The following is a 23,740-nucleotide window of genomic DNA, read 5'->3' as shown; positions in this document are numbered from 1 at the left end:
CCCATTTCTGTAGAGCTGCTCAGTGCTTTTGGCCTCTCCCTGCAGGGGCAGTGAGATGCTGGTAGGAAGGGAGGGAGGGAAAGCAGCACAAAGGCAGCTTGTACCGGGTACCCTTGCCTCCAAAAGAGCGCGAGTGAGGAGTGAGGAAGGCATGCCCCCACTGTAAATCCTCCACGAAGAACTGAGGGCACTGCTGGAATAGTGTGTATGTGGTGGGGGGACGAGGAGGAGGAGGGGACCCCTTCCCTGCCTGTGTGGGAGTGTCAAAGGCAGCTGGAAGACTTGCCTGCCCTCCCTCCTTCCCCCACCAGCCCAAGGTCCCTGCGCTGTGGTTCTCAGCCCTGCCCATAGATTGGATCGCCTGTCTTGTGGAGGGCCCGGGTGTGGTTTTTTCTTTTTAAGCTACCTAGGAGATGCTGACATGCAGCCAGGTGCCCTGCTCAGGACGTCTGCTGACACTGCCTGGCAGGCAGGACTGGGCTGCAGGCCAGGAGCTGGAAGGCTGGCCTTCCCTCAGGAGCAGGGGGAGCCCTCACCCTTCCTGGGCGGGCACTCCTCTCTCCCTGGGATGTGGTTGGACATGAACCTCAACTGCTTGCACCTGGGGCCCTTACAACACAGGCGTGGCCCAGGGCTCCGTCATGACAGGCGCAGGTGGTTGTCACCTGGCTCTGTTAGCTCCCTTCCAACCCCCTTTCCACCCCTACCGCTGGGGTCCACATATCCCTGAATTTTGGTTCTGATTCAGATACCAGATGCTTTTACAGGTGAGCTGCCTGTGGGAAGGGAGTGAGGAAGAGGAAGTGCCTGGTTGCTTCTTGGCCAGGAGCTTCCAAGAGGGAATGAATAGAACAAGTCGCGACCGTCTTGGCAGAAGCGGGTCAGTCCCCTGTCGGGCCGACCCCAGGGGAGTAGGGGTTTGCAATCCGCAGGGCACTAGGACCCAGCGGGCGCAGGGCAGCCCACGTGCTGCGTTCGCGCCGCCCCCGCTCCTGCCCTGCTCCGGCGCCGCTCCATTGTCTGGGCGCTGCAGCCGCGAGCCGGGCGGCCGGGGGGTGGCGGCCGGAACCCTGCCGGCCGGGTCGGAACCGGCGCGGGAGATGCCGGGCGGACCGCGGCCGCCTGAGCCCCCCGCCTAGCCCCCGCCTTCCGGGGGAGGATGTGCGGCCGGATGGCGAGGCGCGTGGCAGCGGCTCTCCGGGGGCCCTGCGGTCCCTGGCTCTGCCTCCTGGTGGCCCTCGCCTCGGACGTCAGGAGAGGTCAGCGGCGGCGGCGGGGGTGGGGGAGGCCGGGCGGGAGGATGCCCGGGAGCCAGGAGCCCGGAGCGGGGTGGCCCTGCAGCGTGCCCGGAGGGCTGGAGAGGTCCCACCCCCAGGATCGGCCCCCCGGGCGCGCACCTCTCCCGCTTCCCTCACTTGCGTAACCCGCAACTCCTTCCTGACCCAGGACCAGCCGGGGCCGTGGATTCTCAGTACCGTCCCCCGACCCCTGTCCGGTTCCCGCATCTTCCGGAGCTTCCCCTCCAGCCGGGGCATCCAACCCGGCTGTCCCCTGCCCCAGGCGCACCAGCTCCCTAATCTGCGGTCCCTAAGCTGCGCCCCCGTGGCTCCAAGTCTCCTTCCCCCCACCATCAACTCAGCCCTCGCAGGGACGCAAAACAGCCCCTTTGCCTGGGACCTGTGAGAAACGCTGCCGCCCGCCCCTGCCCCCAAGGAGCCCTCTGACCTTAAGAGTATGCAGGGATTTGCCCACCCGTGTCTTCCTTAGTCCTTAATAGCGACCCCCATCACTGGAGGGAAGGACAGCGACTCCCCGTAGCCAGGGATGGGGGGCAGACTGCCCTTGGCTCGGGCTGTGGCTGCTAGGTGGATGATGCCACAGAAGAGTCGGGGCTAGTGAGGCATTCTCTTACCTCCCCCCCACCGCCCCCAGGGGGAGAGCAGAGCTCTGGGTGATGGGCGTCGGTGGGAGTCAGGCCACAGATCATCTTGTAATTATGCAGGCAATGGAGTAGGAAGACTGAGTCCAGGAGTTGCCCCCAGAGAGCCACAGTCACTCACCTGTTACACCTGGGGGGTGGGATGGGTGAAGCATCTCAGATGCACGCTCCTTGGTGGGGAGGGTCTTGAAGAAGGGTGAAACCATCAAGTCCCCCAGCCCAGCTGGGGGGCTGAGAAAGATCTGGCTCTATGGCTGCTTTCAGCCACCTGCTCCCGTCCCCAGGGGACCCAGGAAGAGCCCTAATAACCCCTTACACGGAGAGATGAGGAAAGCCTTGTCACATCCATTATGGAGCAGCATTAGCTCCCCCTCCAGGCATCGCGGCAGTCTACAAAGCCCTCCCCTGTCCACAGTGTCACTAAATGCTCATTCTACAGAGGAGGAAACTGAGGCTCCAAAGATGTTAAATGACCCAAGCTTCATCAAAGCAGAGTGAGGATGGAAACAAGGTCTCCAGACTCCCAGGACATCCTCTCCAGGGACAGCAGCCCAGCTTGGAGGATTCTGGAATGAGTAAAACAAGACAGCTAATTCAGAGGAGGCAACCCTGGGTGCACAAAGACTGAGGGGACTCAGGAGGGCAAGCAGTCAAGGAGGGCTTCCTGTAGAAGGAGAAGGGAGAGACCCACAGTCTAGGGAGTGAAGCCCTAAGGTGTGTTGCAAGCAGCAGAGGGTGGAGAGAGGTGGATGGTGAAGAGGCAGGACTGTCGGTGGTTACAGCCTGGGCCCTGCCTCCTGGCTCCACCACTGTCCAGTGGTGAGACCCCAGGCATGCGGTCCTTAATCTCAGTCTTATTTTCTTCATCTATAACATGGATAAATAGTAATAGAACTCAGTTCCCAGTGTCACTACAAAAACTGAAGAGTTAATATATGTCATGTTTTAAATAGTAGCCTGCCTATAGTGTTAAAAAATGTTAATTATTATTATTAGGGATGATAGTCAGTTGGTGCGAACCAAATATGGTCTCAGGGGTCCTTTGCCCTTCCAACTGTTGAATATATGGTCTCTCTCCCCAGGCTCTTAGTTCCTACCCACACCCCCACACCAGTCCACTCCTGCCCTTCAGTACCCGGGCGGAACAAGGGAGAAGGAGGCAAGTTTAGGAAACCAGGGTGAGGTTGCCATGATGACCATAGGGATGGTGTGCTCAGCCAAGGCTGGCCAAGGACCCAGGGGCAGGGAAAGGGTGTATACTCCAACACAGCTCACCTTGTCACCATCTTTGACTGCATAGGCCTTGTCTGGGGAGAGCTGTACCCCACAAATGCTTTGATGTCAGAAGAGGGCAGAAACAGGGTAGGAGGAGACATTGAGAAGATTCTGCTGGAAGAAGTTCTGGGTCTGTGCAATGGGTTGGAAGCTGGCATCCAGCTGAGGACATACATTCAAACCCTGGCTTTGTCACATACCACCTGTGTGAGGCTCTTTGAGCCCCAGTTTCCTCATTGGTGAAATGGGATGATAGCCCCGCATCTGGAGGGACACTTATAACCCTTTTCTTCCTCCACTGCCCACCCACCACTGTGCCCCAGGATGGAGCTCAGTTCAGCCCCTGCCAGCTCTGGAGCTGTCACCATCTCTGCCCATTCTCCCTCTTCAGTGGACTGCGACCAGGGCCTCCTGGACCCTATATACCTGCCGGCAGCCCTGGAGCTTCGGGATGCCCCTGAGCATTTCCGTGTGCAGCAGGTGGGCCACTACCCACCCACCAACTCTTCTCTGGGCTCCCGGTCTGAGACCTTTCTGCTCCTGCAGCCCTGGCCCAGGGCCCAGCCACTTCTCCGGGCCTCCTACCCACCCTTTGCCACTCAGCAGGTAAGGAGGGAGCACTGGGGACTCCCAGGCTAACAGGACTCAGCCAAGTCTGCTGTGTGTAACTCAGGGGCCTTTTCCTGCCTCAGCCTTGCTCCCTATTTTCCGGAGGGGGACCCTGAGGCCCATCAAGGATCTTTCCTGCCAGGGTGGGATTGGAAGCCCGGCATCCCATCTCCCCAGATCTCACTTCTGCCCGCCCCCCTGCTTTGTTGAGCACCCCTGTTCTCTCTCCAGGTGGTCCCTCCTCGAGTCACTGAGCCCCACCAACAGCCAGTCCCGTGGGACGTACGGGCTGTGTCGGTGGAAGCCACCGTGACTCCAACAGAGCCCCACGCCCGCGTCCTCTTCCACCTCAAAGGGCAAGATTGGCCGCCAGGGCCTGGCAGCCTGCCCTGTGCCCGGCTCCATGCCACACACCCTGCAGGCACCGCTCACCGAGCCTGCCATTTCCAGGTGAGGGGGCGGGCCCCACCTAGGCTGGCCCTGCTGCTGTGCCAGCCCGAGGGAAAAGAGGGCTCGCCGTTTCTGGGAAGCTGGGGAATCACAGACCACCTGACTGCATGCCTGGCCTGCCAGCCGTCAGGGCGCTCCAGGAAAGGGTTATTTGGGGCACGGGATACAACCACCCAAGAGAGCTTTTTTGCAGGCTTGGGATTCTTCTAAGCTCGAGTTGTAGTCAGGGTGGTCCTAGGCATGGTTACGGGGAGGTGTTGGGAGTAGCTCACTTTGGAATGAGACAGTTCCCAAAGGTAGAGGCATGGACTGTGGATGCATTCTCAGACCTGGTCCCAGTCCTGTCGCCAGTTGGCCGTGTCACCTGTGATGTGTCTCTGGCACATGCTGGCTCTGCCTTTCACGGGCCCGTCCATCTCTGGGTTTCCGGCCATGGGTGCTGGGAATCCACTCACCCGCTGTGCCAACCACAGCTCTTGTGTGTCCGCAGCCATCTCTGGGCGCCTGTGTGGTGGAGCTGGAGTTCCCTTCGCACTGGTTCTCCCAGGGCTCCCCCACGCGGGCTGAGCTGGCCTACACGCTGGAGCCTGCGGCTGAGGGCCCTGGGGGCTGTGGCCCCGGCAGGGAGGAAGGCCCCGGGGAAGAGGCCCTCCCAGTGGGAGATGTGGAGCTGCGCCCGGCAGCCCCCCCACAGTACCAGGAGGTGCCCCTGGATGAGGCAGTGACCCTGCGGGTGCCCGATGTGCCTGTGCGGCCCAGCCAGCTCTTCAGTGCCACCCTCCTGCTTCGGCACAACTTCACAGCCAAAGTTCTGACCCTGCGGTGAGTCCTGGGCCCCGGGGGTGGGTCGGAGGTGGACGCCTCTGCAGGAAGACGGGGCTGGTATCTTGTGCTCTCAGGCCCTCACTGGACTCCTTAATCTCTGCAAACATGGTCCACCAACCCTCTCCAGGCCAAGAGCTGTGATTGCCCTGGCCACAGGCAGGAGCCAGTGATGGGCACAGCCTTGAACCCGGAGCCAGAAGGAGGAGGCTCCCCTCCTTCTGGCACCTCCCTGAGACTCCTTGGTCCAGTAGGGCTAACGCTGCCCACTTCACAGGGCAGCTGTGAGGCTCCAGTGAGGGGAAACAGAAGAGGATGTGGAAACTGGAAAGTTCAGTGCTTGGAAACTGGAAAGTTCAGTGCTGGGGGTAGTTAATGCTCTAGTGCCTCAGGAAAGGTGTTTGCCCCAGGCACGTTCATCCACATGCTCTCCTGCTTACCACCCCCACCCCCTCACCGTGGGTCCCTGGCTTCAGACAGAGCCTGCTCCGGCCCACAGGAAGGCCCCTCTGTGTCCCTCCCAGCAGGAAGATCCCCCCAGAGCAGCCCCCCAGCCTATTCCCACAGACAAGGAATTGCAGAGAATGACGTGCCTTTCCCATACTCGGGCTGCTGTGTGTCCTGTCCCTGTGGGTCACTCAGGCGCCTGTCCCTCCCATCTTCCTGTCTCTCATGCCCTCCTATGCTCACAGTCCTCACAGTCATTAGATCTTTTCTGGACACTTAAAATAGGCCAAGCCCCGTCTCTCCACTCTGGAGCTAGAGGGAGGAGCAAAGCCCCATCCCCATCTGGAGCTAAAGGACCCCCAGTGCTAGGGAAGGAAGCTGGCTGGGCGTGACCCAGACCCTAAGGTCTGATGAGGGGGCTTGGATCCGGGGTGGGGGGAGCGGGACATTCATCCTGCCACAGGAAAAGCTTTCTAAAGAAAATGGTGTTTTTGTTGCTAGAGGCTGAAAAATGAGCAGATGAAGAAAGGAAGGGCTGAAGGCACAGCCTGAGCAAAGGCTCAGAGGCATCATGGGCTCTGTGCTGGGGGAGGAACTCTGGGCGTAGCGGAAGCGGAGTGATGGGGAGGTGTCTCAGCCAAATGTGAAACTAGACCAGACCCTGGAGGGCCTCGAATGCCAGGATAAAACTAGACCGTGTGGGTCGTGGGGAATCATAAGTGGTCTTTGAATGGCGGAAAGCTGTGTGGCATGACTGGCACAGAGATGGGTCCTCTGGGCTGGAGGCTGGCAAGGAAATTCAGCTGGAGCGGGGGAGGCCATGCACGAACCATCTTTAGTCCCTTGTCCTGCCTATCCTCCCGTCCAGAGTTCAGCACCCACCCTGACACACTGGCCCTGTGTCCACTCCCCAGGATCAAAGTGAAGAAGGGGCTGCATGTGACAGCTGCACGCCCAGCCCAACCTGCCCTCTGGAGTGCCAAGCTGGACCGCTTCAAGGGCTCCAAGCACCACACCAGCCTCATCACGTGCCACCGAACTGGGTCCACAGGGCCGGACTCCAGGTGAGCAGCTCCTCCCCCTGGGGGCAGAGGAGGGAGGGCTGGTCCTAGAGTGCTGGTGGGCAGATTTTGGGGGCCTAAGGGTAGGGGTCTGCCACCTTATCTCTATATGCCCATGTGAGCAGACACAAGAACAGAGCCTTTCAAGGAAGCAGCGCAAAGCTGAATCATTCCCGCACTCAGCTACTAGTTCTCCATCCCCAGCCACGTGCCAGGTATAGTGAATGTCTGAGTCTCATTCCAGGCAATGCCAACCTATCCTGGCTCTCCAGTTACAGCCCTCAGAGCCACTACCCAGCCTCCCATCGCCACCAAATGGATCCCTTTTTCTGGACCATTATATTCCCCCCAAAAAGCCCAGTAGTTTTTAACATTTATGAAATCTTATTCATGCCCTGTGCCTGGGTCAAGGCCATGGGCTTTGTCGTTTTTGTTTGAATCCTTATTCTGACACTTCTTGGATAACTGTGGGTGAGCCAGTTAACCTCCCCCACCCCCATCACCAGAGCCTCAGTTTCCTCATTTATACGATGGGATAATATGGGTCACTTAAGGTTTGTGGAAATAAGGTGGTGCACAGAAAGCATCTCGGCCAGCTCCTGGAAGGAAGGAAGCTGTAAGGGCTGTTATTCATGGGGCCGAGTGTCAGTTCTGGGGCTTGAATGAGAGTCTTCCTCCTTGGTAGAAATTGGCATCAGGTGCTTTATGCCACCCTGATGGCTGAGGAAGGCAGAGGTTTGAGCAGAGGCGGCCTAGGAAGGCAGGAGAGCACGCAAGCATCCAGGAAGTGAGGGGCAGATGAAGTGGCTTTCTGGATCTTGTAGAGAGACCAAGGGTGGGTAAGAGCTTAGGCTCTGGAGCCGGGATGCTGGGATTTAATCCTTGCCCTGATCTTGAGCAATCTTACATAACCTCTGTTTCCTCATCTGTAAAATGGGGGTAACTACAAGACCTACTTCATGAATACACGCAGTGCTTACGACAGTGCCCGGCTGCTAACAAGCACTCAGTCTCTCTGTCCCTCTGGCCAGCAGCCCCCTTGAACTGTCCGAGTTCCTGTGGGTGGACTTCCTGGTGGAGAATGGCACTAGTGGGGGCGTGGCCACCACTCGCCCTGTCACCTGGCAGCTGGAGTACCCAGGCCAGGCCCCCGAAGCAGAGAAGGACAAAATGGTGTGGGAGATCCTGGTGTCAGAGCGGGACGTAAGAGCCCTCATCCCACTGGCCAAGGTAAGGGGTACCCACCTTTGCCCGGCCAGGCTGCAGGCTGAGTGAGATGAAGAGCTCGGGCTGAGCTCCTCCTGCACCCCCAGGCCGAGGAGCTGGTGAACACAGCGCCACTGACTGGAGTGCCTCGGCGTGTCCCTGTGCGCCTTGTCACTGTGGACAGTGGGGGGGCTTTGGCGGAGGTGACAGAGCACATCGGCTGTGAGTCGGCCAACACCCAGGCTCTGCAGGTAAGCAGCGTGTGCCCCGTGAGTACGCATTTGTGCGCAGTGCTGCACGGCCACCGTCCTTCCCCATTCAGGTCCTCAGGAGAACAGCTTCTTCTTGACACCAGAAACCTCACGGGGGCAACCACAGCTTTCACTTCTTTTGATCCCACTACCTGTCCCCAGAGGCAGGTGCGAGCTATGGAACCCCAAGCACCCCCAGATCAGCTCAGGCACTTTCAAGTTCATTATTGCACCGGCAAAGGAACTGGCGTAGGAGAGTTAAGAGCATGTACTTTGGGATCAAAAGGGTTTAGTTTGAAACCCGTCTTTGTTATCAGCTAGCTGTGTGATCATAGACAAGTCTCTTAACCTCTCTGAGTCTCAGTTTCCTAGGCTTAAAAAGGGAGTATAATTTAGGGATGTTGTAAGAATTAAAAGCACCCTAAAGACAGTATCCAGTAGAGAGCAGTTGCTGAAACAATGGTAGCTACTGCTGCTATACATAATATAAATATTATATGATGGCAAGTAAATACTAATTATTATTACTGGAGCCTCATAATGACCCATGAGATGAAAAGAAGGGCAGGGTAATTTTCCCATTTTGAACTTCTAAGAGGGGAAGCCCGGAACCCGCATTTCTTAAGTCCTGGCCACCCGCGAGGAGAAGCTGTTGTTTACTACTTGTGGCGGCACTTTGCCCCTATGTAACTGGTTTCTCCCCGAGGGCTCTGGGGTGGACAGATCTGCCAAATTAGTGGGTTCAAAGGAAAGATTTGCAGCCAGTTTCCCCAACTGAATCTGGATGAACACAGGGAATGGCTGGTTCCTCCAGGAGGAACGAATCTTGGACGATGGTGAAATCTTAGTCTCAGAATGTCCATTACAGTAAACTACACAATGAATTTCAGCTGTACCCCCTTCTTATGGCTGGGGTCAGGGCTGCCCTCTCTGCTCCACACCTGTCTTCTGCGGCTTAGCTCACCCGCCGCCCTCTGCCTTGCCCAGGTGTCCGAGGCCTGCGATGCTGTGTTTGTGGCTGGCAAGGAGAGCCGCGGTGCTCAGGGGGTGCGGGTGGACTTCTGGTGGCGCCGGCTGCGGGCCTCACTGCGGATGACGGTGTGGGCCCCACTGCTTCCCCTGCGCATCGAGCTGACCGACACCACCCTCGAGCAGGTCCGAGGCTGGAGGGTACCCAGCACAGCTGACGGGTGAGTGGAGGCCTGGGGAAACTGGCAGCTTTGGCGAAATCGCTCTAGAACTGCGAGAGGGTGCAGGGAACACAGTCATGGGGTCGATCTGGCATCTGAAAAACTGCCCATTGCGGCTCCTCCTATGCATCCCCGCCCCTCACCACCCAGCCTCTGACCACTCGATTATAACTGCCGACCTCCACATTCCCTCCCCGCCTTCCCCGTCCCACTTCTCTATAGCACGCATCACCTTCTAAGGGACTGTATACTCTGATGGATCTTGTTTGTGGTCTGTCTCCCCCTCCGCACTCCTCTCCTAGAACATGAGCCCGTGAAGGCAGGGGTGTGCATTCTGTCCACTGCAGTGTTCTGAAAGCCTGAGGGGGTAACTAGCTCACTATGCAGAGGGGATGGTGTCTCAGGGCCCACCCGCCCCCTCTGCAGGCACAGAGCTCCGAAAGAACAGGGCTGGGGCGCAGCTTGCAGGTGGAAGGGCTTGACCCCAGAGGTGCGGCTGCGGGCAGAGGACCGCGCGCCCAGTGGACTCTGGGGTCTCCAGGGGCCGGGGCCCTCGCTGACGCTGACACCACCCGGCTGTTCCCCAGGGTACCAGAGCCTGAGGCTGCCCCTGTGGCAGAGGAGTCAGAGAGGCGGTCCCGCAGCTGCCGCCTGCAGTACCAGCGCGCTGGCGTGCGCTTCCTTGTGCCCTTCGCGGCCCACCCGCTGGACGGCGGCCACCGCCTCACCCACTTGCTCGGCCCCGACTGGCTGCTGGACGTGTCCCACCTCGTGGTGCCACACGCCCGCGTGCAGGATGTACGCGTGGCCTCTCTGGAGCGCGGCCATGTCCTGGTGGGCCGGGAGCCTGGCGTCACCTCCATTGAGGTGAGCAGACCCCCTGAAAAGAACTAAGTGGCCCTAGAATGTTCATCAGCAGGTGTGAAGGGTGCCAGAGGGGACGAGTGTACTAGGGGAGGTGTGAGCTCAGTGGGATTGGGGATCGGGTGAGAATAAAGTGCCGGGGAAGTCCTCCAAGTCTGAAGGGCTGGGGTTGGGTATGTGGGGGCCAGGTCTTGAGAGAGGAGGAAACTCCCCCTAGGTGTGGAGTTGGGGTTCAGGTATGTAGAGGACGTATGGTTGGGGTACAAAGGGTAGGGGAGAGCAGCCTATGCAGATGCTGGGAACAAACAGATCCCCCAGTGGGGTGCCAGGGGCTCGGAGGGTAGAGGCTGTCTGTGGAGGAGCACCCCTCCAGCGCCCTCTCACCCCCAGGTGCGCTCCCCGCTGTCTGACTCCATCCTGGGCGAGCAGGCGCTGACTGTGACGGATGACAAGGTCTCGGTGCTGGAGCTGCAGGTGCAGCCCGTGATGGGCATCACACTGGCCCTGAGCCGGGGCACTGCCCACCCTGGGGAGGTCACAGCCACGTGCTGGGCACAGTCAGCCCCTCCCGCCCCAAAGCAGGTGACAGCCGGGGGTCAGGGGGATGAGGTGAACATCTTCAGATGGGGACTGACGATGGGGGGAATGGGAGGTACCTCAAGCCCTCACCCTAGGGTTTCCAGAACAAGGACTGACTGTGCTGTAAGGTAGTGAGTTCTCTGCGACTGGAGGTGATGACGCAGTGGCTGGCTGGAGTGTGTGGCAGTGGGAGGTTTAGATGGCTCTAACCGAGGACCCTCCTGATGACTCAGACCCTGGGGCTGAGTGACAGGTGATTGACACATGCCCCCTCTCTCCCTGTGTTCTGTCCATCTGCCTGTGTCTGTTCTCTCTCTGGTCTCTCCTCCTCCGTGTGGCCTGTCTCTGTGGGAGTGGTCTCTGTGTGCATGCGTGCCTGCCCTCGCGTGTCTCTGCCTGTGTCCGTGTGCCCCACAGGAGGTGGCCCTCTCCCTGTGGCTGTCCTTCTCTGACCACACTCTGGCCCCTGCTGAGCTCTACGACCACCAGGACCTGGGACTGTCTATCGTGACTGAGGAGCCTGGTGCCATCCTGCCAGCCGAGGAGCAGGGTGCCCAGCTTGGGGTGGTGGTGAGTGGGGCAGGCGCCGAGGGGCTGCCCCTGCATGTGGCTCTGCACGCACCTGAGCCTTGCCGCCGGGGCCGCCACCGTGTGCCCCTGGCCTCTGGCACTGCCTGGCTAGGGCTGCCCCCTGCTCCCACGCCGGCCCCTGCCCTGCCACCCAGCCCTCCTCGGAGCTCGGCAGCTACGGGCGCCAGCCTCGGTGGTGAACGGTGGGCGGCAGGCAGCGTGGGCGACCACGGGGGTGTGAGGGGCAAGTTCGAGCGGACAGAGGAGGCCGGGAATGAGGAGGCAGAGGCTGTGGGGGGGGAGGAGGAGGAGGAGGAGGAGATGGTCCCCGCCCCTCAGCAGGTCACTGAACTCGAGCTGGGCATGTACGCCCTCCTGGGCGTCTTCTGTCTAGCCATCCTCATCTTCCTGGTTAACGGGGTGGTCTTCGTGCTGCGCTACCAGCGCAAGGAGCCTCCCGACGGTGCCACTGACCCTGCCTCTCCCCAGCCACACAACTGGGTCTGGCTGGGCACCGACCAGGAGGAGCTGAGCCGCCAGATGGACCGGCAGCCCCCTGGCCCACCCAAGGGGGAAGGGGGCTGCCCCTGCGAGAGTGGGGGCAGGGGGGAGTTGGCCCAGGCACCTGCTGGGGGCACCACGAGCTCCTCGGGCACCCTGGCCAGGAAGGAAGCTGGGGGACGGCGGAAGCGGGTAGAGTTTGTGACGTTCGCGCCAGCTCCCCAAGCCCAGCTGCCCGAGGAGCCTGCAGGGGCCCCTGCTGTGCAGTCCATCCTGGTGGCGGGCGAGGAGGACATCCGCTGGGTGTGTGAGGACATGGGGCTGAAGGACCCCGAGGAGCTGCGCAGCTACATGGAGAGGATCCGGGGCAGCTCCTGACCCCCGCCCGGCCTTGGCAGCCGCCCGCCCAGGCGGCCTGCTCTCTCCCTCTGGTGCCTCTTGGCCCAAGCCCCCTGCCTCGGCCCCTGCAAGGGCTCCCCCCTGGCCCCCCGGCCCTGCCCCTTGTCATGGACCATGGTTGTGAGGAAGGGCCCTGCCCCTTATTTATGGGAACATTTCACCCTACTGTTGGGCACAGAATAAACTGGGAAGGAAACCCCGGCTGGGGCTGCTGCTGTCTGTGTCCAGGACGGGAGGGGGCGTGCTCAGCCCCGGTCCCTGCTGGGACAGCTTTGGGCGGGCGGGCGGGCGCTGAGCTGCCCTCTCATAGCGGCGAGCAATCCACATAAACAGGAGAGCCGTGGCGGCCTGGATGCCAGCCAACAGGAAGAAGTACAGGTCCATCCGGCAATTGCTGATGTTCCCTGGGGAAGGGAGGGGTTGGCCCTGGAATCAGGGCAGGGTTCCCCTGGGCGGCAGCCTAACCGCCGTGGCCAGTGGGTGGGATCTGAGGGGCCTAAAGCATGTGGCTGCCCGTGGCATCTCCAGTGGTGTCTATAAATCCCTGTTGGCTATTCTTTCAGGGGCTTAAAACACAAATACCACAGAGAAAGGTGACCCTTCAGCCAGGGTGACAGAGTTCCAGAAGCAGGAAGGAGCCTTGGACATCCATGGAGTTCGTGGATTCCTTTTTTACATTCAGGGCAACAGGCCCAAGGAGGGGAGGCCACACTGTGGGCGATTGGCCAGATTTGGGCTATAACCTCATTCCCCCGTCCCGCCTGCTACTTCATTCCGCCTGAGGTGAAAGTACTTAGCAGTTGCCACCTCCTTTCCAAGCCTCCTTCCATCAGTGTCCCACCCCCAGGGAGGCCCCCACACTCACCAGAGTCATTGGGGCAGTGCAGCCAGCCCCCTGGCAGTGACAGTAGTGCCACCAGGCTGGAGCCCAGCAGCGAGCCCACCCCAGATAGGCAGAAGAAGATGCCCAGGACGGCCCCCTGCATGGATCTCGGTGCCTCTGAATATGCAAACTCCAGGCCTGCAGAGAGGGAGGGGGCAGCCCCAGGGGCCGGTGGGGGAGCAGATGATGATGGGCCACAGCCTGCCCCTAACCCCCACCAAGTCCCCATCCTGGCTTCCCCTGGACAACTGCCCACTTACTCCGTGGCTGTGATGGCGCCTTGCCTCCGCCCTGCTCATTCACCCGGTGGCTGAACACCTCCACCTGGGCACTCCCCCGGTGCTGTCCTCCCATCCTCCCCTTCCGCCTGGGTCTCCCAGGTCAGGGGCACCTCCGAGCCAGTAGGATCTTCCCGTTCTCTCCCCAACCCTCTCTGCCCCCTCGTCACTGTCATCTGTGAACCTGTTTGATTCAACTTCAGAAGTTTCTTCTCAATGTCTGCCCTCCTCTCTGCTGCCTCTGCCCTGCACTGAACCCCAGCCCTGGCCATTTCATTTCCTGCTCAGCCCCTGCAAATGCCTCTTAAACTCTCCAGTCTCCTGTTCTCACACTGCCAGACGCATCTCCAATGGAGTCCTGTCCCTACCAAAGTCCCCTTGAGGGGTGGCTGTTGCCCTCAGGAGAAACCTCAACATGCAGGCTTGGCCCCCAGGGCCCTGTGCCTCCCCAGCCTTCTCCCCTACACCCCCCACAAGGCTTGGCTCTTTGCTTCTGCTCTTCCCTCTGCCTGTGAGATCCCTCCTGCCACCTGTTGTACCTGCCACCACCCCATCTTAGCCCAAGGCTTCCCCAACACCCTATGGCCGCTTCTCCAGCACTCCACTGGGTTTGTCAGAACGACTGTTTTCCCCAACCCTGAATGAGTCCCACCTGAGCCTAGCCCTGGGCCTGGAGCAGAGTGAAACCCCTTGCTGCCTGGCTGATTGAAAAGCCCGCCCAGCCCAGCGAGGGGACAAACATACAACTGAATGATTACAGCACAGTGGCCTGTGTGCTGTGATAGATGAACAAAGGGAGGAGTGAACCCCTCTGGCCAGGGGCCTTGGAGAGGGCCTCGTGTAGGAGATGGCATTGAGGCTCGGAAGGAAAGGGGAAATACGGCTTCACTTTCAGTCTGAAACCGGCAACAGCAAGTGCACAGACACACAGGGTGGGGAACATTAAGGGGATAGTGGGGGATGTTGGCATGGAAAGTGTCTCACTTCCAACCCCCAGTGCCAATGACAGTGCTTGGCACAAACCAGGTACAATTAAGTCCCCACTGGAGGACTGCGCTCAGAAGACCCCGCCTTCCTCCTTGCAGATGAGCCTTAAGGCTGTGCCCCTGAGACCTCTGATTTCAAGGCAGCCCTGGGCAGAGCCCATCACTGGTGCGAGGGTAGGGGAGGCATCCAGGGTACCTGGGATGCTGGCAAAAATCTCACTGATCCCGATGAGCAGGTACTGAGGGATCTGCCACCAGATGGACAGTGGTGCTGCGTAGTACAGGTTCAGCCCGATCTGCTGGGACACGGTCTGGTTGTGATAGATGTACTCTAAACGCTCCTTCTCCAGGAATCCTGGTAGGGGAGAAACAAAGATTACAGAGAGGCCTACTCTAGGTAGCTTAGCCCAGGGCAGAGTTTGACATGTGGTGGGTATTGACTAAGTAGCCAGTGATTGGGCAGAAGGTAAGGAAAAAATACTGACTTGGGAGCAGTGTTGGGGTTAGGGGTGTGTCCAAGGCTGGAGTTCCAACTCTTCCCCTTGTGCCTGGGCTGCTAGGAAGCTTAGAACTAGGTTTTGCACTCAGTAGCAATAACAACTGTCATTAATTGAGAGCCTGTTTTGTGCTAGGCATTTAATATGCATTTCTTGCAAATATAGAGGGAAAAATTTAGGTTAAACAACCATCCCAGAGTCACAAGCTGATACGTGGCTGGGGCTGGATTTGAGCCCCAGCATGCCTGGTATGAAAGCTGGCCTAGTTTCCATGATATCACATGACGCCTACTGCAGCATCGAGCATTCCAGTACGGTTTCTAAGCTGGCTTTCAAGTTTATCTCCTTCCCCCTCACTGCTTAGGAGACAGGTGTGCTATGGTGGAATAAACACGGGATGTGGAGTTAGGTGACTTGGGTTCCAATCCTGGCCCTGCCACAGGCTAACTGTGACCTTGAGCAAATCACTTAACCTCTCTGAAACCCAGTTCCCTTATGCAAGAAGTAGGCATAAAAATCCCAAGATTATTGTGAGGACCAGACAGGACAAAATGCATTAAATCATGGAGCTAACAAAGAATCTAGTTTGGTTTTCATCCTGGGCAACATCATACTGTTTATTAAGCTTTCATCTCTCTGGCTCCTCCTTGTGATCCAGGCACAGTGCTGGCTGCTTTACAGACTTCATCTTGTTAATTCTCAGGACGCTCCTGCTGGCCTGTGTTGAGGAGTAGACTCCTTGACAGCAAAGCCTGGGCTCCACACCAGGTCTGACTGAATTACTGTGCCCACTTTTAAGACGAGGCTCGGAGGCTGTAAGTCAAGTTACTAAGTGAAAAGGGCTGGGGTTTGTGCAATAGCATGAAAGCCTTCTTTACTGGGGCCCTTTTTTTTTTTTTTTATACTGGAGCCCTTTTTTTACAGGTGACTTCGAATCCTTATGAAATGGAAGGATAAGAATAAATAATAAATAATAAATATATTTTTAAGTGTCCTTTGTGTCTGCACCATTCACTCAACTGCCATGTGCATTATTCATAGCAGTAAATAAAAAAGAAAATCGTTCCTGTCTTCAGAGAGGTTGCATACCACTAGGGAAAGTCTTTTTTCCTTTCTGGCCTACATTTCCTCATATGTTAAGATGGGGGAAGGCTGCACTCAGTGAGGAGGGTCTCCTTCCAGTCCACACCTTCTGGGAGGCCAAGACAGGCACCCACGGTGAGGATGTACTTGGCTCAAGCCCAAGGCTCCTGCGTCTGCCCATAGGGAAGCCAGCCTCCCCCCAGTCCCAGACAAAGGCCAGCCTTCTTTCTGCAGCCTTCCACTGCGGCCCACACACCTGCCACAATGACGGAAGTAAAACCAAAGAACATCCCCAGTGCCATCTTCTGTAGAGCCGAGGGAAGCAGCTTGCACCGCAGCAATAAAGGGTCGAGCAAGTGGTCTTTCACAGGTACCAGGATCAGCACCACCACGACATTGGCCAAGAGGAGCCAGGCTTCTGGGATCTGGGCAAGAGAAGGCATTGGAGGCATGCTAGCAGAGTGGGAGGAGCTCTGGACTGGAGTTGGGAGACCTGGACTCCACACTGCCCCTGGGTGGCCCAGGGCCAAGCATCCCCTCTCCCTGGAATGCACACTCCTTAGCTGTGTAACTAGGGGATGGGATTAGATCAGGGATGGCAAATAGGTTCCTGTAATTTCTATCAGTTGGTAGTGGCTGCCTGAAACTTTCATGGGTTCAGCATGAAAAAAAAATTCATGATTGATTAGTGATGTCTGCCAAGGGCAAGAGAGGTATAGTGGTGAACGTGTCATTCATCTGCCAGCTCTGAAGATGCTTGATTTTAGGAGTCTGAACCTGTTTGAAAGTCTTGGTGAAAGGAAGGGATCTGGGCATCCAGTGGTCCCAGAGAGGAAGGGAATGAGATAGGGCTGAGGGGCCTGCCTCAGAGCAGCAGCGAGTAGGAGTGACAGTCCCCTAAATTCTTGCAAGCAGTTGAGCATCTGGCAGGACACCGAGGCTATGGCAGGAGTTCAAACCTCCAGGTGCTTTTCCTGTACCCTGAGGACACCCTGTTGCTATGGGAGGGGAGTGTGGGGTGGCTTCATTCCTACTCTTCTCAGAGGAAGCCCTGGCCTGTCCTGAGGTGGGGGCTAAACAATGCCTCGTCTCTCACCTTGTACTTGCTGTGCTGGGTGCTCAGAGCCACCGAGCTGTTGACGGGGGGGTCTGGGAAAATGTCTGGGATGTGGAGGTGAAGACCTTGCAGGACATATGTGGACTGCATCTGCCAAGAGATGGAGGTCAGGCTGGAGAGAGCTGGCCACCACACCTCCAGCCCCAGCAGGCTCCCAGCCCCCAGCTTCAGCAGCAGGAGTACAAGGGCAGTCCCAGCCTCAGGGGGAAGTGTTCCCCCCTTCATCCCTGGGAGCCAGGCTTACTGGGGAGCTTCCTCTGCTCTGCTCCCAAGCCTGTGAGCTGTGTGTGCAGCCTTATTCCAGAGCCCAGGCACAGCTGGTCTGACTCATATTTGTGTCTCCAGGGGCTGACATAGAGTAGGCATGGATATGTTTGTTGACATGGGGAAGATAATGTCACAACTGTCCCCACAGGGAGCTCTCACGACACTGGGGCCAAGCTAGGTCCTACAGGTTGACACATCCAGGAACTGAATAGACACTGACCCACCAGAGTGGCTCCGGACATAGCCACAGGAGCAGGCTCAGGGGCCCCTGCCACGCCAGGCGCTGTCCCCTTGGCTGCTATGTGATGTGCAGGGACCTGGGAGAATCCCGCGAGAGGGTCTGAGGCTGGGGAGAGCATTTGGGTTGCTGAGGACAGCCGCTGTTTACCAACTGGTATGGAAGGATTCAATGTGCTGAGGTCAGTGTGACTTAGAGTCAGCCATGGACACATGCCTACCCATGTCCCTGTCTCATCATGGACACTTTCTACATCTGTGCCACCCCCAAGAGGCAGGCTGCATGCCCCCCATCTTCTGAGGCTTTAAACAAGGTTCCTATGAAGTAGGTATGGGAGGCAATGACCTTGAGGTCTGGGGTTAGGGACAGACACACCATGCACATGCCCCCAGCTAACCTTCACCGGGGGAGAGGTGGGAAGCAGTGGTTCACAAACCTGGCTGAGAATCAGGATCGTCTGATAGAGCCTCTTGTCTAAGCCACCCATCTTACACATGAAGAAACTGAGGCTCAGAGAAGTGGAGGTGATTTACTCAAGTCACCGGGCCTCAGACCCATCTCCAGGATTCCCCATGCTCTACCACCAAAGGGAGCTCAGCTGTTGGGTTGGCTTTGTGCCTGGCCTGCACCAGGTGCTACAGAGCCGCAGTTCACTTTGTGAGCCCCTTTCCCCTTCTCCACATGCCCTGGGCGTCTACACTGAGACGGGAGACCAGAGAGAGGTGGGGAGCCAGTCCCCCGAGAGTGCAGGGATGGGGCACTCACCTGGAAGTACACCATCCAGTAGGGTACGAGAGTCACCATGATGGGCAAGATCTTCACCAGCCCCTGGAAGTTGGCTACATCCTCCTGCGGGGACAGGCCAGGCTGGGGAGAATGCTGGGTAGGCAGTTGGGCATCCTGAGCATCTCTGTGGGGCCATAAGAGCAGCAGATAAGATGTCAATTGTCATCAGCACCCCTGCCCCCACCATTATCCCAATTTACTCCTACTCCCCTTCACCCGGCACCACAGCCGTCACCGCAGAAATCACCACTGTATCTGTTCCTCCCCACCAGCACCATCACCTTAGCCACTGTCACCATCACCACCGACGCCAGCGTCATCACCACCAGTGAGGTGATCAGTCACCGAGGAGCCCTCTCTGTGGGGCTCCCAGTGCCCTCACCCTCCCTGTGCAGCGCAGGCACGGCCACTGTCAATATACCACAACCCTCTCCTTTGTCACAAAGGTGGCTGATCAATGCCCACTCCACCCTGGAGCTGCAGCCCCTTGGGTCCTGGAGGAAGTAAGACCAAAGATTGCGGCAAGCAGAGCATTGGGGAGTTTTTGCCTCATAGCGTCAATTTGCCACAGGAACCAGGGAGGTCCCAGTTTAAGCCTGACAGAGAGCCTGTCATAGGTTTGACGCCCCTAAATTCCTCAGCCTGCTTTCTCCAAGTCCATCCTCCTCACCAGGCAACTCTCCCTGTGCATGAGCAGGAGGGAGGGAGAGTAGAGAGTAAAGAGGTGGGGGGAGGGAAAATTGTTAGGAAACAGGGTGGATGGACCGCTGCTGCGACCTTCCCCTTTGCCCTTTGTCCTTCGAGGTTTCCAGTCCCTTCTTGCCCGAGAGCCTTGCCTCATCCTTTGAGAGGCCAAAAGAGACAATACCAGTGTGGTCTTTCCATCGGCTCCTCCCCTCCCAGCGTGTGACGCCACTCCTCCACTAACGGGTGGAGTTATCTTCTCTGCCCTTGCCTCTGCGCTGGCTGTGTGACTGTGCTGGCCAACAGAAGGAGCAGAAGCGAATCTAGGATTTCAAACCTCAAGGCCTTAAAAGGACCAATAGCCTCCACTGCCTTCCCTTGGGAACATTCACCGTTGGAAAGCTCCCCGCTCTGGCACCCCAGACACCTTGCTGTGAGAAGCTCCAGCCACACTCTGAGGCCACATGAAGGGGAGCCGAGTTGCCTCGTTGACAGCTAACATCTACGGCCAGCTGTGTAAGGAAGCATCCTGAATGTTCTAGCCTCTTCAAGTCCCCAGATGACTGCAGCCCCCAGTGACATCACCCAGCTGAGCGCAGTCACACACAGTGCCTAAGCCACTGAGTTCTGGGGTGCTTTGCCAGGCAGCAGTGGATCATTAAGACAAAGCCCTCAGTGATGCACCAGGCTGGGGGAGAGCACGTTCCCCTTCTTTTCCATCTAGATCCTGCATACGGGAGCTGAAACTGGAGACAGGTTTGCTTAGCCTAAGTAATCAGTGAACTTGGGAAGGACAGGGCAAGAGAAAGCCGTGGTGCATATGCAAAGACATTCAAACCTTCCTCCCTTGAATGCCAACTAATGGGGGAGAAGCACGTTTGGCTGATTCCTTAGACTTCGTTCTATTTAATATCAGGGGAGTGTTGATTTATTTATATTATATCCCAACAACCTTCACTGGTACCATCATCTCCATCATCGTCCCTCCTGCCATTGTTATCACCATTGCAGGCCTTTCTCTTCACTGCGGCTGCTAACACCATCACCCCTATCTATCACCACCATCACTGCCAAGACCATCGGTGTCCTCAGACTTTCTGTGGTGAGTCCACGGCCAGCACCACCACCGCCTTGACCTCATCACCATCCTCAGTCACAGTGGCAGCTAGGCCCGCTGGAGGGCAGGTCACCGCTGCAGCTGAACTGGAACATCTCCTGGACACACCTCCCCAGGAGCAGCTCGATGCCCTTCACCCAGAGCCCCCTCCTTACCTGGCAAAGTGTCGGCACCACAACCAGGGACAGTAGTTCTGGAGAGCAAGTTTGAGCATAGAGGACACTTGGCTGCCTTTGGGGGGCTTGGTGATGAAGATGGGGGTGGCAAAGAGGAAGACGAAGAAGGCCAAGGCCACACAGCCCACGGTGATGCTGTAGCCCCACAGGAAGCTGACGTTCTGCTGGATAAAGGTCACCACCAGCAGTGACAGCACGGCACCCACGTTGATACTCCAATAAAGCCAGTTGAAGAAGCGGCGGCTGGCATGGCGACCGAGCTCCATCACCTGTTTGGCAGGGATGAGGCTGAGGTCCAAGGAAGTCCAGGGGCACCCTGCCATGACGCACTCTCTGTACCTGCACCCCCTCTCCCGCAGAGACATTTCTTGGGTCAGTGGTTCAGGCATTCTGGCATTTTCCAAGTCCCTGATGGCTCAATAGATGCTCAGTAAATATTTGTGGCTTGAATGACTAAACCTTTCTCTTGGGAGTCACTTGTTAGTGATCGGGACATTTTGGCACAGCTGTCTCTTCATGCCCATGGCACACCTCACTTTTTTATTTTCACCAAATAGCGCACACAACAGATGTCTCTGATGCTACTTTGTTCATTTCTGGTTGATTTATCCCTTTGTCTTTGACTGAACAACCTACAATTTGTATCACCTTTATTATCAGAAAAAAAAGCCAATAAAGATCTCAGGTTTGTTCTGCATCATTAAATATAATAAATAGACGCACAGTACTGAAAGAGCAGTTCGAGGGCTAATTGAGAATTTCCTCTGCAGTTTGGAGATACAAACAGAGTTTTCTATTGTGACCCATCCCTTCCCCCCCTGACTTGCCTCCCTCTGATATACACTCAGTTAAACAATGTTCGCATAATCAGGGAAAGCAGAGGTGATCCAGGACACAACCCCGAGAGTGGGTTCTGGCCTGGTGGAAAAAAAAATTCAGGCTCCCCCGCCCCCTCTGCTGGCAAGGACAGAAAGGCAGAAAATCTTTATCAGGATTTGGATCGATCTGCAACAGACAGGCCCCAGGCCTCCTTCTGGTCTGCTGGTTCAGGTCAGCTGCCCTGGCTGCCCCTACTGCTCCTAGACTCTGGTCCCAGATTCTGACTCAGCAGGTCTGGGCATATGCATTTCTAAAAGGCAGCGAGGACAGGCAGTCACTTCTCTAGATAAATGATCTTGTACACTGTTAAACTTGCCATCCTGTCTGTAAGTCCCCAAATCTCAGAATCCACTGCAGTCCTTATACTCAGAGACACATATTTCCACTAGCCAAGGTGACTTTGTCAAGCTTTACTTTCTGCACTTGTTTTGGGAAAAAGGTAAATGTTTTGTTCCTTTTCCAAATGTAAAATTACAGTCCATACCGGTGCGTTCCCTTGGAGATTCTGAGGGTCCTCCTGGCAACAGAGAGGGAGGGCTATGTCCACTCACTGAGAATCCCTGATGTAAACTTTCAAGCAGAAAACTGAGTAAGTACCATTATGGACAGCCACTTGCATTTATTAATTGGATGTAAATGATATGACAATTACAACTAAAAGGGTAAGACCAGGCAGCCCATTCAGGATATAAATGAGCTCTTCCAAAATGAGCTCTTTGCCAACAATGATGGATGGCCCTTTCTGAAGTGAGCAATTGTGCTGAACATGAAGCTCCTGGGTTTAGCTGTCTGCCAGATAATGCCAACCCCTTGCACCTGTACATCCCCACCTGCCCCCTGAATTTGCAGCAGCCCCCTCATTGCTCTCATGTACCCACCGTGTTACCCCCATCCACCCTCTACACTGTAGCCAGAACCATTTTTAAAGAACCCAAATCTAACGATGTCCATCCCTGCCTCGGATCATTTCAGTGTTTCTGAACCGCCCTTGAGGTCAGGTTCAGAGCCCTGGGGTAGCCTTACGGCTGCCTTCCAGCCCTGCCCAAAGTCCATGCTCGGTGGAAGGGAGAATGAACAGGAGCTGTTGCCACTGAGGATCTGAACCAGTAGGCCTGACTTCATCTGTACTGCTGGAAGCAAGAGGCTTGCTCCGGCCCTAGGCCCCTATGACCCACGAAGATGGGGCTCCTGGTGGGGCCTGAAGTCCAGCTACAGCTTCTTGACCTGCTACGTGACCCTGGGCAGCTCAATTAACGTTCTGAAAGCTTAGTGTCCTCATCGGTAAAGTGGATATAGGAATACCACCTACCACCTGTGTAGCTGAGAGGATTAAATGAGCTAAAACTTTGAAAGTGGCCCTAGTCAAAGAAGGCCAACTATGGTCATTACTATCGTTGCCATCTTTATTGTTGTTAGAGTTAGCACGGCGCTCTTCTTTCAAATAGGGGCACTGGGCGCAGGGAGCGCAAGGGGTTTTTCTGAGGTCACGCTGGCAGCAGGGCCTCCCGGCTCCGGGATCTCAGCCCGAAGTCCACTGCTTCCCCTCTGCACCCCAGGCTGCAATAGATGGGGCGCGGCCCTCTGCCACTCACCTGGTCGGCACCGAAGGAGGTGAGATTGCTCCTGATGGAGCTGGTGGCCAGGGCGAGCAGCAGCAGCCCGGTGTAGAGGGTGGGCGCGCAGTAGGGGGAGGGCGAGCTGGGCGAGCTGGGCGGGCAGCCGGACGCGGGGCAGGAGGGCCCCAGCGGCGCCTGGCGCACCTCGCCGCAGAAGGAGCGGCGGCCGTCGGGGAAGGCGGTGGCGGCCAGCAGGCCGGAGGCGGCCAGGTAGAGCAGCAGCGTGAGCGCGATGGCGCGGCGGCGGCCCAGGTACACGTCGGCCAGCCAGCCGCCCACGGGCGCCAGCAGGTAGGAGGCGCCCAGGAAGGCGAGAGCGGCGCGGGACGCCTGCTCGCCGGCCCACTGGAAGTCGGGGCTGTTGAGGTACAGCACCAGGTTGCCCGCGACGCTGAAGAAGGCGGCGCACTCCAGCATCTCCACCAGGAGCACCGCGGCCGCCGCCGCCCGCCTCCACCGCCGCGGCCCCCGCGGCCTGCGCCCCAGCAGCGGCCTCCGCTCCGCGGGCGCTCGGGGCCCCCCGGGGGCGCGCGGCGCGGGCATCCTGGGCCGCCTCCCCCCCCCAGCGGCCTCTGCGGCGCCCCGCCTGCCGCGCCCCTTGCTCACCCCCTTTGGCGCTCCTTCACCCCTGTGCCCCCTGTCCTTAGCCCTCGGGCTTCTGCTGCTCCCAGATTCTATCTCCGCTCCTCCCACCCGCTCCCCCCCCCTCCGTCCTCTTCTCTGGCCCCCTCGGGCCGACCCTCCCTCGTTCCACTTGGCTGCCGCCCCACCTCCTTTCCTGCTGGTCTCCCGGTTGGCCGCCCTTTCTTAACCTATGTCCCCTCCCCCTGTGACACCTGGCCTGCACCCCGGGGAAGGGGCCCCCCACAGGGGCTCCCTCTGCCCCCACCGGCCCTGGCTGTCTCCTAACTCCTCCTCCTGGTACCCCCACTGCCTCCACCGCCTCCCCTTCCGGCCGCTCTGGCTCTGC

The 23,740-nt window shown here is 57.9% G+C and overlaps 2 protein-coding genes across 5 annotated transcripts; one reads left to right on the top strand and one right to left on the bottom strand.

Moving 5' to 3' along the window:
* Positions 1-103: 103 nt before the first annotated feature.
* TMEM132A (transmembrane protein 132A) lies at positions 104-12,364 on the top strand. 4 transcript variants are annotated; one of them, XM_036924511.2, is made up of 11 exons: positions 104-1,259; positions 3,606-3,820; positions 4,055-4,273; positions 4,764-5,095; positions 6,457-6,606; positions 7,638-7,833; positions 7,917-8,060; positions 9,048-9,250; positions 9,838-10,117; positions 10,505-10,696; positions 11,111-12,364. In XM_036924511.2, exons 1-11 carry the CDS (start codon positions 1,160-1,162, stop codon positions 12,140-12,142), a joined length of 3,063 nt encoding a protein of 1,020 aa, XP_036780406.2. In that variant the 5' UTR covers positions 104-1,159; the 3' UTR covers positions 12,143-12,364. The 4 variants fall into 4 exon arrangements, with proteins under 4 accessions (XP_036780406.2, XP_036780396.2, XP_057363011.1 ...); XM_036924501.2 differs by having other exon boundaries at positions 7,635-7,833; XM_057507028.1 differs by having other exon boundaries at positions 3,538-3,820; positions 7,635-7,833.
* SLC15A3 (solute carrier family 15 member 3) lies at positions 12,282-23,740 on the bottom strand. The gene is given in 9 exon segments (XM_036924545.2): positions 12,282-12,453; positions 12,455-12,567; positions 13,029-13,184; positions 14,507-14,665; positions 16,147-16,315; positions 16,987-17,097; positions 18,278-18,422; positions 20,255-20,544; positions 22,747-23,740. Coding segments are annotated over 9 exon segments (1,755 nt in total). The 5' UTR covers positions 23,314-23,740; the 3' UTR covers positions 12,282-12,408.

This window comes from Manis pentadactyla, chromosome 9 (assembly GCF_030020395.1).
Source record: "Manis pentadactyla isolate mManPen7 chromosome 9, mManPen7.hap1, whole genome shotgun sequence".
Taxonomy (NCBI): domain Eukaryota; kingdom Metazoa; phylum Chordata; class Mammalia; order Pholidota; family Manidae; genus Manis; species Manis pentadactyla.
This window is presented reverse-complemented; position numbering and strand designations above follow the sequence as displayed.

Excerpts from the sequence above, each read along its gene's own strand:
- TMEM132A (XM_036924501.2), top strand. The coding sequence starts at position 1,160 with ATGTGCGGCCGGATGGCGAGGCGCGTGGCAGCGGCTCTCCGGGGGCCC. Across the intron at positions 3,821-4,054 it reads CACCCTTTGCCACTCAGCAG|GTGGTCCCTCCTCGAGTCAC; the intron begins GTAAGGAGGGAG and ends TTCTCTCTCCAG. Across the intron at positions 9,251-9,837 it reads GTACCCAGCACAGCTGACGG|GGTACCAGAGCCTGAGGCTG; the intron begins GTGAGTGGAGGC and ends GCTGTTCCCCAG.